At 36.9% G+C, this 17,594-nt stretch overlaps 1 protein-coding gene across 1 annotated transcript; it reads right to left on the reverse strand.

Annotated features, from left to right (window-relative positions):
• Positions 1–423: 423 nt before the first annotated feature.
• LOC134743755 (uncharacterized) lies at positions 424–7,627 on the reverse strand. The gene is made up of 3 exons (XM_063677403.1): positions 6,555–7,627; positions 5,902–6,061; positions 424–4,621 (listed from the first exon to the last, which is right to left on the reverse strand). Exons 1-3 carry the CDS (start codon positions 7,332–7,334, stop codon positions 4,113–4,115), a joined length of 1,449 nt encoding a protein of 482 aa, XP_063533473.1. The 5' UTR covers positions 7,335–7,627; the 3' UTR covers positions 424–4,112.
• Positions 7,628–17,594: the final 9,967 nt, after the last annotated feature.

Raw genomic sequence — 17,594 nt, forward strand, 5'->3', positions numbered from 1 at the left:
TTTATTTAAGATGCTATGTTATTTTGAAGAACCCTTTGATTGAGCCTTTCGATCGGTACAGTAAAATTGAAAGGTTTTTTTTGTTTTTCACATTTAGCGGTATAGTAACAGTTAAGCTATGTCAGCTCATATTCAAGCGCGCGTGCACCGCGATTTGATCTGATTAGCCAAAACCCATATCCGTAGGAACGGATCAACGGGACGCCAGTCCCGCCTGAACCATTGTACAGTTAACTGGTTATTTTAATATACGGAGTCGAATATAAAAGTGATTATTATTCAACACTAAAATACCTATTTAAATACTATTTACCCTCTAGCCACTATACAGAAGTACCGTCAGCGGGATCCGGGAATCGAACCCGCTTTAGAAGTACTAAAAAAGCGGGTTCGATTCCCGGATCAGCCAGGCGACTTTTTTCAAATTCTTTGAATGTAGTTCGTATTGTTTTTAAATAAATATAGAAATGAAGCTATTTTTACTTCCACTCGTCAAATATTTGGTGACAACTCGCCAAATATATCGAAACACAACCTTATTCCCATGGCAAGAAAGGTGTGTTGCGACATATTTGGCGACTTTGGCTGGCTATTTGAAGCTGACTGTACCTACTATTTCAAAGTTAAATGGATGCGAATGGATTAGAAGTATGACCATATATTTGACGAGTAGAAGTAAAAATAGCTTCCTTTCATTTTTATTTCAAAACAATACGAATTGCAAATAATTAAGAAAAATCGCCTGGCTGATCCGGGAATCGAACCCGCTAAATGTGAACAAATAATAATAATTAGCATACCGTCAGGTAACAAGCAAAACTCACTAACTACTGAAAAATAATTAAACAAAAATCAACCTTATTCGCATAATATTACGGTTCACTATGGCTATGAACTTGTGGTGGTACTTAGTGACTTTTGCTTATCACCCGACGATATATCTACCTGCTGTTAACCTAACCTAACCTAACCTAAGTACTGGTAATAACCAACAACAGTATAACGTGACCCACCCCGTGCAGTTCTGTACCTTACTGTCAATATTATAGTGACAACGCTATTCATACATCAGGTCACTACTTACATGCAAGGTGTTTCCTAACACAACAATCTAGCGCCACTTGCACCATCCTACTAACTAATGAGGGGTTAACCGGTTAACCCCTCATTAGTTAGTAGGATGGTGCAAGTGGCGCTTAGGGCCACAACTGTAGTTACATATCGTTTAAATAGAAACTAAACTTATAGCCACGTCAAATTAAGCCGAAAATATCAATCAGCAGAAATAATTCGTGTTGTTTTGAAAATTGGTATAGTTATTTATACCTTGTGGTGTCCAGATAAACATACTAAAAGTCCTCGAGGGTGTAGGGGGGGGGATTTTCCAAACCACGAATTATATCCGCAGATTTTTTATTTTTTTTTGGGTTATTAGCATATTATCACTGCATGAACAAAACTGTTTTCATAATGAGGGCTATTCCCATCAATAATCATTACATATTTACCGTAATATAACATTTGATTACTTCCTGTAAAATAAAATACGAACAAAAATATGTTTAAAATAGGAATTGTTAACACTGTAATGTTCCACGGCCCTTTTGAACTTAATTTACTAAACTGAGTTAGGGTATGCATTATACCTGCATAAGTAATTGTAATCATACTTACTATTACTACAAATTATTAAATCTTACTCTAGTTGGGTTAATTAAATCGGTTTACTGAGTACGATATGATACTCAGGAAGATTAATGTTATGCCCAATGACTACACAGTTGCACAAAAACGGATACTGCATGGTGTCTTGATCAATGTATATGTGTGATGATTGTAATGAGTCCAGTACATTATAAGCATGGTAATGATTATCAAAACCAATTGTTTGTAAAGGCTTAGCCTTGAAACTAATCTTAGACACTCCATCAACATATATGTCATCAATTTTGGAAAAATAAATGTTTTCTTCATTAATAGCAGTAACTATTACAGAATTTACTTGGTAGCGCTCGGAACACTTTGCCGCCCAACTCACTTTATATAATTTTGTAATATCTGACCATTGCATTTGATCTAAAATCTGTTTACATTCACTAACTGGTACTTCTGCTTGGCCCCCAAACGAAAGAGGCGAACGAATAGTTTCTTTCAAGAATATGTCATTTAACATCAACTGATGCTTTCGAGCTACTGTCAGTGTCATGTTAATTCGGTTATTTGTTGATTTTGCAGCTAACTTGTTGAAGCGATGTTTAGCTTCGTAGCGCATTGAAGACAGAAATCTCAAGGGACCAAAACGTAACATTGCCGAATGATAGTGCAGTAAATTGTGAAATTTAGGCTTAAGACTTTGGTTAAACAGTGTGATGTACATTTCGCAAAAGTCAGCGATCATATACTTAAAATAGTCTATTTGCTCAGATACAAAACGGGGTGACATAATAAAATCTAAAACAGTCATTAATTGAATATACAGTTGCCAATATTTATTATGTCTTGGAATGAAATCACCAAACATTACACCAAAATACTTGCAAAATGTGCTCATTTCGGCAGCATTTAAACGTATATTGCCTTTTCGTAAATTGGACATGGCCAGCGTGACGGGCTTATCTTTTTTATCGGGACCGTATTGAAATGAGGAAATTTTGTTATTAACAATATCAATTGTAAGATATTTCATTTTGTCTACAAAAACCACAAGTAAAGAGCACATGACGTATTTGGCACAGCCTTCGTGCATGTCATGCATTACATCAAAACCCATTTGCGAAAATAAATTAAAATTTTCTATGTCGAGCCATATACATTTTTCTTTGACGCCTGTCAGAGATGAATTATTCGTTTTTAAATCATCCTGGTAATTTGACTCGGTCCTTAAGAGAGATTCATCTTCATAAACCTGATTAGCCATGACTTTTTTCTCTACTTTGCATGTTCTGCAAGGAAAATTGCTTGAAAAACTCTCAACAAATCCTAAAACACTATGCAAGCCTAAATTATCTCCTAAAATTAATGACAACTCAAAGTAAATTGTGCCCTTGAAATCTGGCAAATCAAAAACTATTCCATGCTTAAATAAATCATTAAACTGGTCAATCAGGGGCTGAAATATTATACGATTCCCAAATTCCACTCTGTCAGTGGAATGATAGAGTAAGACTAAAAATATGTTACCTAACAGAGAGGCACAATAGTACGGCAGGCAAGGAAGAGAAATGTATGCGGCTCCTAGTTTGTGCACACCACTATGACTACCCAAAGGGTTCAAAGTCTCGAAATCGTCAATTTGCAAAAATATGGGCATGACTATCTTATCTCCATGATTTTTCTGTCTCCAAAATGAACCATGCATATAATGCTCTATACTGTTTGACGTGTCATGAGCCATCAGTTTTTTCATAGCATCGATGGTCTCATGAAGTATGTTAGGCAACGAAAAAAATTTGTGCAACACATCTCTAATAGGTATTTTATGGGCTATGCACTCTACTGCTTGGTAATAAGTTTTACCTTTTTTTTTTACGTAATCAAATCGTCGCCCTACAGTATAAGGCTCAGGATTAACTAAAGTACCCTTACTTTCAAAGAACTGATGTCGTTTATAAGTTGAACTAAACATCTCTAGATCGGTTGTCAGTTTTGCTACGGCAGAGCTAGAAGTTACTGGTAACAGAGGTCCGATTGACATAGTGAACATGTTGTGAATACCGCTATAAACTGTATCTAGCACATTGTTCGGCAAATGGGGATTACTATACAGGGATGAGAAAAGTTGACCTAAACTGTCGCTTAGCGGCGGTGTGTTGTGTTTGCTATCACTCTGTATAGTACTATTATTTTCTTTAATTTGAAACTCGGTTGCGCTACACACATTATGTAATGGATCATTATTCACGGGAGAGGTCTCTTGTCCAATAGCAAAATCCTGTACACTTGAAGCCTGTTGTAACATAGAAGAATCTGAATGTTCTTTCAAATAATGACGCCTAAATGAATTGTAGAGTTGATAAGTTCTCCCACAATCCATGTTTGGACAAATATAACATTTACCTGGATGATAAAATGTAAAATGGGTTTTAAATTGCTTCATTTGGACAAAAGACCTTTTACATATTGCACACAGCACCATCGTGCCTGTTAGAAACAGAAGCAAGCAAATCTAGCATAGGAGTGCCTTCAGTGTCAAACTTGCTCTTCATTACATATATACTTCTTTGGATAAACATCCAGACTGGGGCACAATCTTTTGAATATGGTAAGTCTAATGCCCATAGAATCTTAAAAGTATTTGAAACAGCTTTACAAATGCTGGGAAACGTGTACCTGATGTCTTCAGAGATTATTAAATCATACTGCGTAACATCCTGCCAGCAAGCCCCAACAGCAACCAAATATGGAAGAACAGGCAATTTTTTTTCCTGCAATGTGGCCTTCCGTTCACTGAAGTGGCTTTGAAGGTCCGATGTAGATGGCACCAAGCTTAAAAACGCGTTGCTTACTTCTAATCTAGACGGGTTCCAGGGTTTTCTGACTCCTTTCACGGGAACAGTGTGCATTTGTTTCAGCAACAGGGGAACTGCCAGAAAAGTCGCAACATTCGCTTGTTCCTCCCCCGCTGCAAAAATAATTAATACTTAGTATGGTTAACGATTACTTAAGGTAAAGTTTCTATTGAGTAAAATTCGTCATCTCCTCTATCTATAGTACCTACTTCACTTCCAGCCGGGCTAGCACATGATTGGCGCGAGAGTATCTCGCCGTGACATAGACTACCCGTCCCCTTTAAATTCATACAGTTAGTAAAAGACGGGTAGTCTATCTCGCGGCGAGATACTGTCGCGTCAATCATGTGCTCGGCCTACAGGTGTCGTTAAAAAAATCTACCCTGTATATAATATGTTATTTTCATCACACTTGCTCGAAAAAGATCTAATATCATGCAGGTGTACTAAAGGACAAAGGCCTATATTGTTCCCGCAGGAGTTATGGATTGTGAAAAAAAGGTGTAACTCTCTAGGGAGTTACAGCTTTTTTTTTATTATGTCATAACTACTACTATTACTACTTAATATGAACCAAGTAGGTATACATGAGTTTTACTTTTAAAATACTGACGTTTATAATTAGATATTTCGGTTAATTAATTTAATAGCTGTTCAAAATAATATTCTTACACAATTTTCAATCGTGGCTGAATGCCGGATGGGTATGTGCCTTAGATGCCTAACTTGTCAAAAAATCACAAATGGCGGACGAATGTTTGAAATGTCACCGTATTTAAGAATTTTTTCGCATAAAATTTAGTTTTTTCTTCGCAAGTGTGATTCTGTGTTACTCCGGGAGTAAGAATATTAACAAACTCGAGCCCCTTGCAAGAACTTGAACGTTATGCTTAGGTACTTACTTCTATATAATCTATATGGCTGAACAAATAAAACGTATGTACCAGGGTGGTTCAACTTTATCTCAACTACAATTTTTATTCACATCATTTGAAAATGTGATTTATAAGTTATTAAGTAAAAAACCATTTTTATTTCAAATTTTTATGAATTTTTAGGTGAATTTAAAAAATCTACCTTTTGAAAAATTACAAAAAATAGAAATGAAATTGTTTTTTTTTACTTCAAAACTTATAAATCAAATGTTCAAATGGTGTGTAAACAGATACATAAATAAAAATCTAAATAATAAATACGCATCCTCTTGTAGTTAAAGTTACAAAATTGGGAATATTTTTTCAGCATAATGAGTGTAACAAAATAAAACAAAAGGTTTTTTAGAGCCACCCTAGTATGTACAGTGTATGCAATTTCGAAGCTCACTGTACATACTGTATTTACATATAGAGGCAATAAAGACACTATTTGACAAAAAAACGATAATATAACTTACAAGTTGCAAGATCCAAAACAGTTTGAATAGAAGTGTCAGGTCGTGTTAGCTGTTGAGCCTTCTCATCTAGTAATGATAGCAGGCGACCTTTCACTACCGGGAAATTTTCGTCGAACTTTCCTTCTATTTCAGGGTATATTTTGTCAAAGTCACTGGCCAGCTGAAAATAAACAGAAATCAAACATTTGTTATTCAAGTAGAGCTTAAAAGCTCTTTCACAAAATCAAAAATGTTGCTAGTCATCAATCATCATTCATAATCATACAACGAGAAATGTTGCTAGTGTATATATGAGTATTTAAAATGAAAATCAATAACCCGACTGCATAATAATAATATACCTATAATCTACTAGCCCGCGACTCCACCCGCCACAAATAGACACACTTTCGCATTTATAATATTAGTATGGATTTACTCGCAAAACTGAGACAAATGTAATGACACCTCATATGTTAAACTCCGCTAAATGGTTTAGGCAGTAGAGCGTGCCAAATAATTAAAGATACATACATACATACGCTTGAAAAACTTAACCTCCTTTCGGCAGTTGGGTATAAAAATAACTTAACACAAATTGATGACTTCTGCCTGGTGATGTCATGAAGTCTGGCATGATGACACTTGATTGATTAGTATTATTATTGACTCACCAATTCATAGCCCCAAGGACATTGCAGTGCTGGGAAGATGCTCAAATAACTAACATGGTCGCCTTCTTGCAGTGCAGCCATGCGTTCATGTAGACAACTGTTCCATTTTGTTTCTACCAATTCTCTCGGTGAAGAAGAGTGCTTCAACCACTGCACGGTATCTTTTTCAGAGTCTTGATTGGTACTTATTGTTTGAAAGGTGTCAGGAAAAGGTCTAACCCGTGCATTAGAAGATTTGACAGCAGATTTTTTTCTCTTGTTTTGGTCTCCGCTGCTGTCGCTGCTCTTGTCGCTATTACTGCTGTTACAACTTCTGCTGCGGCTGCGGATTTCTGCATTTAATTTTCTGCGTACGGTTATTAATCGGTTCACTATCAGGCCACTGGCCTGGATAGCTTTTCCATCAACAAGACGAAAAGGATTATAATATACCCCCTTTGTTTCACCTGGGAAAAGCTTTATAATTTCTGATGTCCACGTATCCCAGGTTTCTTTTCGTATTGGGTCAGTGTTTTCTTTCAATTTCCGCACCTCAGCCTCAACAATAAGGGCCGTCAGTATCTTTCGGTCACTAGACGATAATACTTTTTTATTGATTAGAGGTTTCCCAATACTGGATGTCTCTAAAATTTGTTTAAGATTTCCGCCAGTTATAGCCCCTATGAGTTTGCTTGCATCTATAAACTGTGTTATGTATAGACAATGGGGGTAGGTTTTGACATTTGGGTACAAAGTGGGGTAGTTGTGAAAAGTCAGTCTGTCAACGCGAACCTGACCCATGCCAGTGTCTGGACCCCTAAACTGTGAGTTATATTAGTGGCGACGAGAAAAACTAGGACAATAGTGTGCAATTACAGTGTAAAGTGTGTGATTTGAGTGAAAAACGCATAAAAGTAGGTATCACTGTGCAAAATGGGCATCAAGTTTGGGGAGTTTGATGTGGCGCTTGGCTGCTGGAAAAATTACATAGAGCGGTTTACTTTTTGTCTGCAGGCAGGTGATATTGAAGATGATAGTAAAAAGAAAGCTAATTTATTAGCTGTGTGTGGTTCCGACTTGTATGATCTGATTATATCACTGATAGCACCAACTCAAATAAGTGAGGTTACTTTTACAACAATTCTGGGTAAGTTGAACAATCATTTCCACCCGAAGCCAAATGAAATTATCCAGTCTTATAAATTTCATACTAAGTATCAAGAGGAGGGGGAAAAGATTAGGGATTTCATAGCACAATTGAGGAAATTGAGCATCGACTGTAACTTTACAGATTTGGATCGAACGCTGCGGGATCGTTTAGTGTGTGGTATAAGGGACAAAGAAGTACAGAAGAAGTTGTTACAACAGAGTACATTAACATTTGATCAAGCTTGTCAGATTGCTTTATCTCATGAGGCGGCAGGGATTGATTCAAGTATTATTGTTCCGGCTTCTTCTGGTCAAGTTTCTGGTGATTTAGAAGTACCAATGGAAGTAAATAAATTGACTAACAAAAGGAATGAAAGGCAGACAGAAAGGATGTCATGTGTGCGTTGTGGTAGACCCCATAGAGGCCCCTGCAGGTTTAGATGGACCAAATGTCATGGCTGTGGCAAGACGGGCCATATCGAGGCGGTTTGTGGTTTGAAGTTAAAAGGAAATAATACACCAAAATCTGATTTTAATGGATTATATGAAGAAATTGCAGTTAATAATATGAGACAAGATAGTGCAGTACCAGCATATATGATGGAAATAATGCTGAATGGAGTTAGAATAGATATGGAAGTAGACTCCGGGTGCGCTTTCAGTCTCATAAGTGAGCAGACCGCTAGGATAGTTTGGCAGGGCTCGCTCCCAGTATTTGATGATATTGGGGTTTCTTTAAAGACATGGACACAGAACAGACTATGTATAATGGGTAAAGTGACAGTTTTGGTTCAGAATAAGAAGATAAAGAAAAACTTATCCTTAGTTGTGGCTAAGGGCAACGGGCCAAGCTTGATCGGTCGGAATTGGTTCCGGGATTTAGGGATACATGTCCAAGGAGTAAATAGTTTAAAGGTTGACAGCGATAAAGTGGCCACAACACTAAATGGAATACAGAAACGCTATGTAGGAGTTTTTCAGGAAGGATTAGGGAAATATACGGGGCCTGTAGTGTGTATTAGGCCAAAAGAAGGAGCAAAGCCAGTATTTTTTAAGAGCAGACCGGTGCCGTTCGCAATAAAAGGCCGAATTTACGAAGAGTTGGATAGGCTAGAAGCCGAAGGCGTTTTGGAGGCGACGTCACATTCCGAATTCACATTATTCACACCTATAGTTCCAGTACTTAAGCAAGATGGCAAGGTACGTCTGTGCGGGGATTATAGGGCGTATAAATCGTCACAATTGATGTCCCATTCCTGAAAATCAAGTAAGCACTAAGTTACTAAAGAACTAGAAGTCACGTCATGTGGGTATTTACTATTTGGGCACAATCATAATATTTACATAAAATAAATACATAAAATAAATATTTGGAGACAATCTTATTCAGAAAATCAACCTAGTCCCAAACTAAACGTTATTTATTTATTTTAGACTTAAAAACAAAACATTCATATTGACTACATATGATAGAAATAGCTTACACTTTTAATCTTTTGGATAGTAAAAAACCGGCCAATTGCGAGTCGGACTCGAGCACCGAGGGTTCCGTACTTTTTAGTATTTGTTGTTATAGCGGCAACAGAAATACATCATCTGTGAAAATGTCAACTGTCTAGCTATCACGGTTCATGAGATACAGCCTGGTGACAGACAGACAGACGGACAGCGGAGTCTTAGTAATAGGGTCCCGTTTTTACCCTTTGGGTACGGAACCCTAAAAATATATGATTATAATTAAATGTATTATAAATTAGTCGGAGTAATTCGTATTAAATTGAAATAATTTGACCCAAAATAATAATGTACCTTAATATAATTATTCTGTGAAATGTATTTATTTCCTGGCCTACTTGTAATATGGGTACTAGTGACGATATAAATACTTATATAGTTAAATACATAGAAAACACCTAAGACTCAGGAACAAATACTCGTGATTATCACACAAATATTTGCCCTGACCGGGGATTGAACAGACAGTTGACTCCCTCTGCATAACAAAAACATGATCCACCTTAAATACAGAGTAAAGATAAATATTATTATAATTACCAATAATTCAGTTGATGTTGTAACAACAGAGGATGTACTAGATTTTTGGCTACTTGATGGAATCACAAAGGAGTCTTGCTTTTTAATTGGAGCTATAACTTGCTGTACATCTACATCCCTCGGATCTTTTGTAACTCCTCTCTATAAAATAAAATTAGGAGTGATTAATTTAACCATAATGCCCATTCACATTATTTTATTTATTTTTATTTATTTATCAAATGGCACTATTTAATTGTTAATGCTTAGTTTATTGATGAAAATACAAAAGTCGCTGTATGTATGCTTATAAGATTTGAGGAGTTCCCTCAATCCCTAAGAATCCATCATCAGACTTAACCTTGATAAAAAAATTCTTTATAAATCTTACTGGCTTAGTAAACATAACGAAGAGGACAAATCGTCAAAGTGAACTATGCATCGTTAAAGAGTTTCGTTTTGATCATCATCAGCAGTTCCACTTCATTAAATGTCAGTTTTTCTGAACGTGAATACTAGATTCATTAATGAAAATACAAAAATCGCTATATGTATGCCTATAAGATTCAAGAATTTTTCCCTGGATTCCTCATGGATCCCATCATCAAAACTGGGTTTTGACAAAAACGGGACCAACTTGGGACTATACACATTCAAACAAAAAAACAATTTTCCAAATCGGTTCACCAATGACGGAGTTATGACGTAACATACATACAAAAAAAAAATACGGTCGAATTGATAACCTCCTCCTTTTTTGAAGTCGGTTAAAAATTGATTCAAAGTAATGAAAACATCTAAATTTTGAATCAAGTAGGTATACGAAAAAATGAAACTGCTCACGCGTTCTCTCTCACGGTCTAACGCCATACGCAGTTTCCCTTTTTGAACTGCTGCCGGGGCCAATAACGACAACTCATGGTCGTTTGCGTTCAATAAAAAATCGAGATCCGCGCCTTGATCTATAAGCATAGAGATAAATAATAAGTACTGCATAAATTTAACCCACTACACTGCACTGTCATGGCGGTAACAATGCCGGCAATATTTTTGGAGATATATTTGTCCATGGGGCTTCAAAGTGCCATAATTTCATTGCAACGTGTATTTTCAATGATTTCAAGAAAAATAAGAAGTAAATGGCCATTTCGATGGAGATATAATGTCTACAACAATACATTCCTTTATTTGGGCAGTCGTGTAAAAAAAAATGGTCCAACATTGCAATTCAAAAATAACCTAAAAATAATTGTTTTAAATTCGATTTAAGAAATCTTCGACTTCGAATAGTTTATTAGGATGAAACAAATATCGATTAGCAACGACAAAGTCACATTACATTAACTACAATAGTAACTAGTTAGAACTATGTAAATACAAATTATAACTTACCGTTTAGCGATCCAAAAAGGTGTATCAAATCACAGTTGAACAGAAACACACTTAAGTCGTCCATCCTTTATATTTACTATTTACCTATAACTGTCTTTAACTTTAAAGAAACAATTTCCTTATATTTTTAACAACGTGAAGGTTCGTTGTTTGAAAAGACAATAATAATCACTATATAAATACGTTCCGTTGTTAGCGATTTGTCACGCATCCTAACCGTACGAATGTTGCCAGCGAAATGAACGATTCTTTTGTCAATTTTGCAAAGGACTAGTCAACATCACTATTTTAACAAAGTTCACATTGTGTTTCTAGCAATGCTTATATTATTTCGCAATGTAAAAGTTGTGAAATTATCAACTTGAGAAATTTTTCCCTTGTAAATTCCGCAATTCTAACATTGCGACTTGAGCAATCAAATACCTTTCTTAGAATTCCGTTTTTAGGGTAAAGGCATTAGTAAGTAGGTACTAAGTACAAATAATAATAATTAAGTACGTTGTTCCTTATAAAAAACTGCAAACCTGGAGAGTGGAGTCGTAGCACGGTACGCTTATCACCATGCCTGTCACGTTCTAACAAGTATGTGAGTGCGAAAGTGACGGACTTAGTGATAGGGGAAACCATGCTGCGCGGGCTCTAGATTACTATACTATTGCTGCAGTTGACAATTACTGCAGGAAATGTCAAAAAGGTAATTTTATAGCAAAAGTACCTATATCAACTTTGACATTTTTGGCAGTAATGTAGTCGGCAGCATTACTGCAGCAGTATAACAGCGCGACATTGCTGCCGTCTGCATTACTGCCGCAAATATTAAAATTCAGTGCTGACACATCGTTTTTGATATATGCGGCAGTAATGCAGTCGGCAGTATTGTCGTGCTGTCGTGCGTGTCGAAAAACTACCTTAGTTTATACCGAAAGAACCGTGCTGGCGAAAGAAAAGTTTGTGATTCAGCGAAAAGTACGGGAGGCCATTGAAATTAGTCGTCATCCGAATTTTAACCGTGATTGTGGTTGGTCAGTGCCTCCGAGCTGGAAAACTGTTTTGGACACTAGGTCAGTGATGTACAGTGTGGACGACCCATTAGCAATAAGTAACGTAGTGAGTGTTGTGTGCAACCCATCATTTGACAATAATGTTGTAAACGAGAGTAGTTTCTCGCCCCCCTCTGCTACCACCGGCGCCCGCGCACAGATTAATAAATAGTTACTACGTGCCCGCGTCAAGTCATCGGGCTTAACTCACCATACCCTTTGCCAGACGAAACCCTTTGTTTTGCTTTTAAAAACCCTTATATAAAGCTACCACACTTGAGTAATCGGTAGCCCAAATACCCTTACAAAACCCTTATCATCCGCTCACCAACACCTTGCATATTGCTTATAAGGGTTAGCCTTATAAAGGGCTTCCCTTTTAGCATATAAGCGTGCTAATTTAAGTCGTCTACCTTGTTCATAAAGCACACATTACTTCGAATCCGAGCGATCGTTGGCGGCGACGGCGGCGTTCTTTGACTAGGCGCGTATTTTCTTTTCTTTTCATACACTACCATAGATATATACTAATCCTGTCTCTTTCACGCAAAGGGAAACCTTTATAAAAAGCGCTTAAAGATAAGGGTAACCCTTATTAAGAGCTAGCCTTATTTTTGGTTAGCTTTTCGGTAAGGGTTAGTCAAAGGTAAGGGTATGAATGGGCTTGCAGTTTAAAAGGGAAAGTCTTTCAATGTGTTAGCCGTGTTTAAGTGTCGCCCATTGAAAGAGTTTTATCGCGGAAAGGGTTGTCCGGTCCCCTGCGCCGGTCCGTCACCGTCAACGCAAGCTCCTGATGACACTCCTCGGTACGAAGTTAAACATGTCGAGCGTTTTTCGACTTAAAATACGTGAGTAACCCATTTTTAGGTTCCGTACCTCAAATGGAAAAAACTGAACCCTTATAGGATCACTCGTGCGTCTGTTTGTCCGTCTGTCACAATTTCCGTCTGAAACTACTAGACCAATTAAGTTAAAATTTGGTACACATATGTGAGTTTGTGACCCAAAGACGGACATGTAACGTAAACAAATGATTTTTAAACATGGGGCCACTTTTGGGGGAGTAAATGAGAAAATTAAAAAATTAAGTTTTTCAGACTATATATGTTAGCACAATCGTATTAAGTCTCACCTTGAAATTCTTCCAAAGATATGAAATTTAGTGTGTATGTTAATTAAAGGTCTCTTTTTGATGTCCACACTATTTGACATTTGGGGACCTCGAGGAATCGCAGCCATCTTGGAAAATGTGTACCATCCTAGAGAAATTTGCGTTTTACTCTAAATATACGTTCTCTATGAAAATATGGTGTAAAGCAACATTAAAGCTTATTAAATTCTACACAAAAAAGTCTCACATAACTTTGCGGAAAAAATACATCTTGTTATAGAAAATAATAGTTGAATCCAGATTTAGCGCTTATACCCTTTCAGGGGATATTCTCTTAATATGAAACTTGGAGGAATATGAATTCCACTTTTGTTTATACATTTGTACACGTTCTACTCCAATATCAACATTTTACTCGACTGCGACTTAAACAGAAAGTATAGGGTTTATGGGTTTAAATACTGAAAATCAGTGCACCCTGTAGATCAGGATACTGGACGGATTTAAAAAAATGACATATCGGTAGATTCCTCTTGCCCTTCACAACCTGTTTACACCTGTTTTATTAAAGAAAAATTAATACAGCCGCCTTGAATAGCCGCCGAATAGTAAATCATGTTTTTACTTCTAGCGCCTAAACTATTGAGTGGATTTCAATCAAATAGACATCAGTAGATCCATAATTAGTACACGAGTGCTATGCAATACAAATTTACTAAAATAAGTGGAGGAAAAATGTGTAAAACTTAAAAATGTGACTACAAAAACAGATTTTAGGTCTTAAATGGGGTTTAAACAATAGTGACAGTAATGAAATTTGACACCTACAATTTCAGGGATCCCTGTTTGCGTGTCATAAAATTGGAGCTTCGGGTCCACGGGGATCAAACGCCATCTTGAAAAGTCTTTTTTGGTTTTTCTTTTTTTCTCGGAATATCTGGGTTTAATGTGAATACTGTGTATGGCGAAACGAAAGCTTGTTAAATTCCACATTAAAAAGTTATACAACACCATGTCCCAAAATCGAAGCCTTTTTTTAGAAATTACCAATTTTTGGAACACAAACACATTATCTACCCAACCACGAAAAAAAAGTGTGTGGAAACTTGTAAGCTTCCCTTGTAACTTGTAAGCCCTATTTGATAGTTTGTATGGAGATCAAACCTTTTTTTGAGTACAGGACTAAGAGTCTTTGTATAAAGGCATATTATTAGAATACAAGAAAAGTAATTTAAGCGTTTTTAAAATAGTGTTTTTTTTAAATAGTGGACTTGAAAATCTGAGTGTTGAGAGGGTTTATATCGAGAACAATTTTTTTCAGCTAGGGGCTTGAAACTTTGTACTTTGTGAAAGACAAATTTCATGCGCTGTATAATTATTAACAAATGATTTACCGTCCCTACTGATATCTTTTGCTGCATAATGTTCTATGCTCATTTAAAATATATAACCACCAACATACAAATCCACGCGTACGAAGTCGCGGGCAACAGCTAGTATATTTAATATGTCTTAACCGTTTCAACGCCAAGCAGCGAAGTAATTCGACGTGACTCAGACCAGACGCCAAGCAATAAACCAAATGTATGGTTTTCTAATAGGAGCAAATGTCGTGGCGTCAGTGGTACGACTTTCCGCTGACGTGATTTTCCGTCTTTGGCGGTGAAAAGGTTAAAACAAAAACCTATTATTGGATTATTTACCCTTGTAACACCTGCAAACATTGTAAATCTTAGCTGTATCTTTAGCCGTGTAGATTCCACAGAGTTATATTTTGTTATTTTGACAAAAGCTCTTGAAGTTGCTAATATCACAAAGTAAAAAACAATGTGGCGGCCAACATTGCGAACCGCACAAAACTTAACTGTGAAGATTTCGCAGAGTTATTCTTTGTTATTTTGACAAAGGTCCTCAAAGTTGCTAACATTACAAGGTTTAAATCAATGTGGTTGTGAACACTGTCAACCTCCAGACTTTAGCCGTGTAGATTCCGCAGAGTTCTATTTTGTTATTTTGACAAAAGCTCTTGAAGTTGCTAATATCACAAAGTAAAAAACAATGTGGCGGCCAACATTGCGAACCGCACAAAACTTAACTGTGAAGATTTCGCAGAGTTATTCTTTGTTATTTTGACAAAGGTCCTCAAAGTTGCTAACATTACAAGGTTTAAATCAATGTGGTTGTGAACACTGTCAACCCTCAAACTTTATTTGTGTAGATTCCGCAGAGTTCTATTTTGTTATTTTGACAAAGGCGCTTAAAATTGGTAATGTCACAAAGTAAAAAACAATGTGGCGGCCAACATTGCGAACCGCACAAAACTTAACTGTGAAAATTTCGCAGAGTTATTCTTTGTTATTTTGACAAAGGTCCTCAAAGTTGCTAACATTACAAGGTTTAAATCAATGTGGTTGTGAACACTGTCATCCCCCAAACTTTAGCCGTGTAGATTCAGCAGAGTTCTATTTTGTTATTTTGGCAAAGGCTCTTGAAGTTGCTAATGTCACAAAGTAAAAAACAATGTCGCGGCCAACATTGCGAACCGCACAAAACTTAACTGTGAAGATTTCACAGAGTTATTCTTTGTTATTTTGACAAGGGTCCTCAAAGTTGCTAACATTACAAGGTTTAAATCCATGTGGTTGTGAACACTGTCAACCCCCAAACTTTAGCCGTGTAGATTCCGCAGAGTTCTATTTTGTTATATTGACAAAGGCTCTTGAAATTGGTAATGTCACAAAGTAAAAAACAATGTGGCGGCCAACATTGCGAACCTCACAAAACTTTACTGTGAAGATTTCGCAGAGTTATTCTTTGTTATTTTGACAAAGGTTCTCAAAGTTGCTAACATTACAAGGTTTAAATCAATGTGGTTGTGAACACTGTCAACCCCCAAACTTTAGCCGTGTAGATTCAGCAGAGTTCTATTTTGTTATTTTGACAAAGGCTCTTGAAGTTGCTAATGTCACAAAGTAAAAAACAATCTGGCGGCCAACATTGCGAACCTCACAAAACTTTACTGTGAAGATTTCGCAGAGTTATTCTTTGTTATTTTGACAAAGGTTCTCAAAGTTGCTAACATTACAAGGTTTAAATCAATGTGGTTGTGAACACTGTCAACCCCCAAACTTTAGCCGTGTAGATTCCGCAGAGTTCTGTTTTGTTATTTTGACAAAGGCTCTTGAAGTTGATATTGTCACAAAGTAAAAAACAATGTGTCGGCGAACATTGCGAACCGCACAAACTTTAACTGTGAAGATTTCGCAGAGTTATCTTTTGTTATTTTGACAAAGGTCCTCAAAGTTGCTAAAACCACAACTCACAAATCACACGTTGTGCAATGAGCAAAGCCAAACTATGTTAAATTCGCATTTTTAACTATGCTATTATGACAAGGCATCGAAAAATTGATAGTTTAACAACATTTTTATTGTTAGTTTCGCAATAATTGCGTTTCGCAAAAAAAAAGTTGCTGCGCTAGCAAAGGCTAGGTTGTCAATGTCCCAAAGTAGTTTTGTGTTTTTATCAATAATTCGTTCGCAACGTAAAACTGCAGCCTTGTCTCCGGATTTTTCTCTGAGTGATGGGGCCTTGAGAAGGTTTACCAGCCGAAACCCAGGCGTGGAAATACTGACGAGCCTCCCCATGCAGACCCTTCACATGTTTATTCCAACCCACAACCCGTCGCTTACCTTTGCGCGTCCTGTTACCGGAACACTCCACAGCCGCTCCACTCAGTACTTGTATAATGGTGTTGTACAACTGATCTAAAACTTTCCTATGTTCAACATCACTACACATTCCACGAGAGCACTGCCGGAGAGATTCAGGAAAATCCACACTTATAAGATTTTTATTACACACATTTTTATTACATTATAATGTGTACAAATAGACTTATTTTTTATGAGCTGTTTATTTTGCATGTTGCACTTTCCTCGCTATATAGTGAGGTGAAAAGTTTTGTCTTACATACGGGTGCAAATATATTTTACTTCTTGTGTGTTGAAACACTCGCTACGCTCAGGATTCTATTTTAGAACCAACTTCAACTATAGAATCCTTTCGCTTACTTGTGTTTCAATTCCACACTCGCGGGTAAAATAGGTACAACTGCTCCCTTGTGTGCCCTTGTATAACAAATAACTATTATAAAACACGCTTGTTCTTCGCGGCCTGGTAAAGGGTTAACACATTTACTGCTAACGTTTTCGTAGCGCTACGCTCGTAGCCGATCCCAGCGTTTTCCCGCTTTGTAGAGGAAAACGACTACGAACACAGAACGGATTCCCGGCACTTAATACTATCGGCTTTCGTATTTAATAGCGCCATCTA

This window comes from Cydia strobilella, chromosome 1 (genome assembly GCF_947568885.1).
Source record: "Cydia strobilella chromosome 1, ilCydStro3.1, whole genome shotgun sequence".
NCBI classification, from domain to species: domain Eukaryota; kingdom Metazoa; phylum Arthropoda; class Insecta; order Lepidoptera; family Tortricidae; genus Cydia; species Cydia strobilella.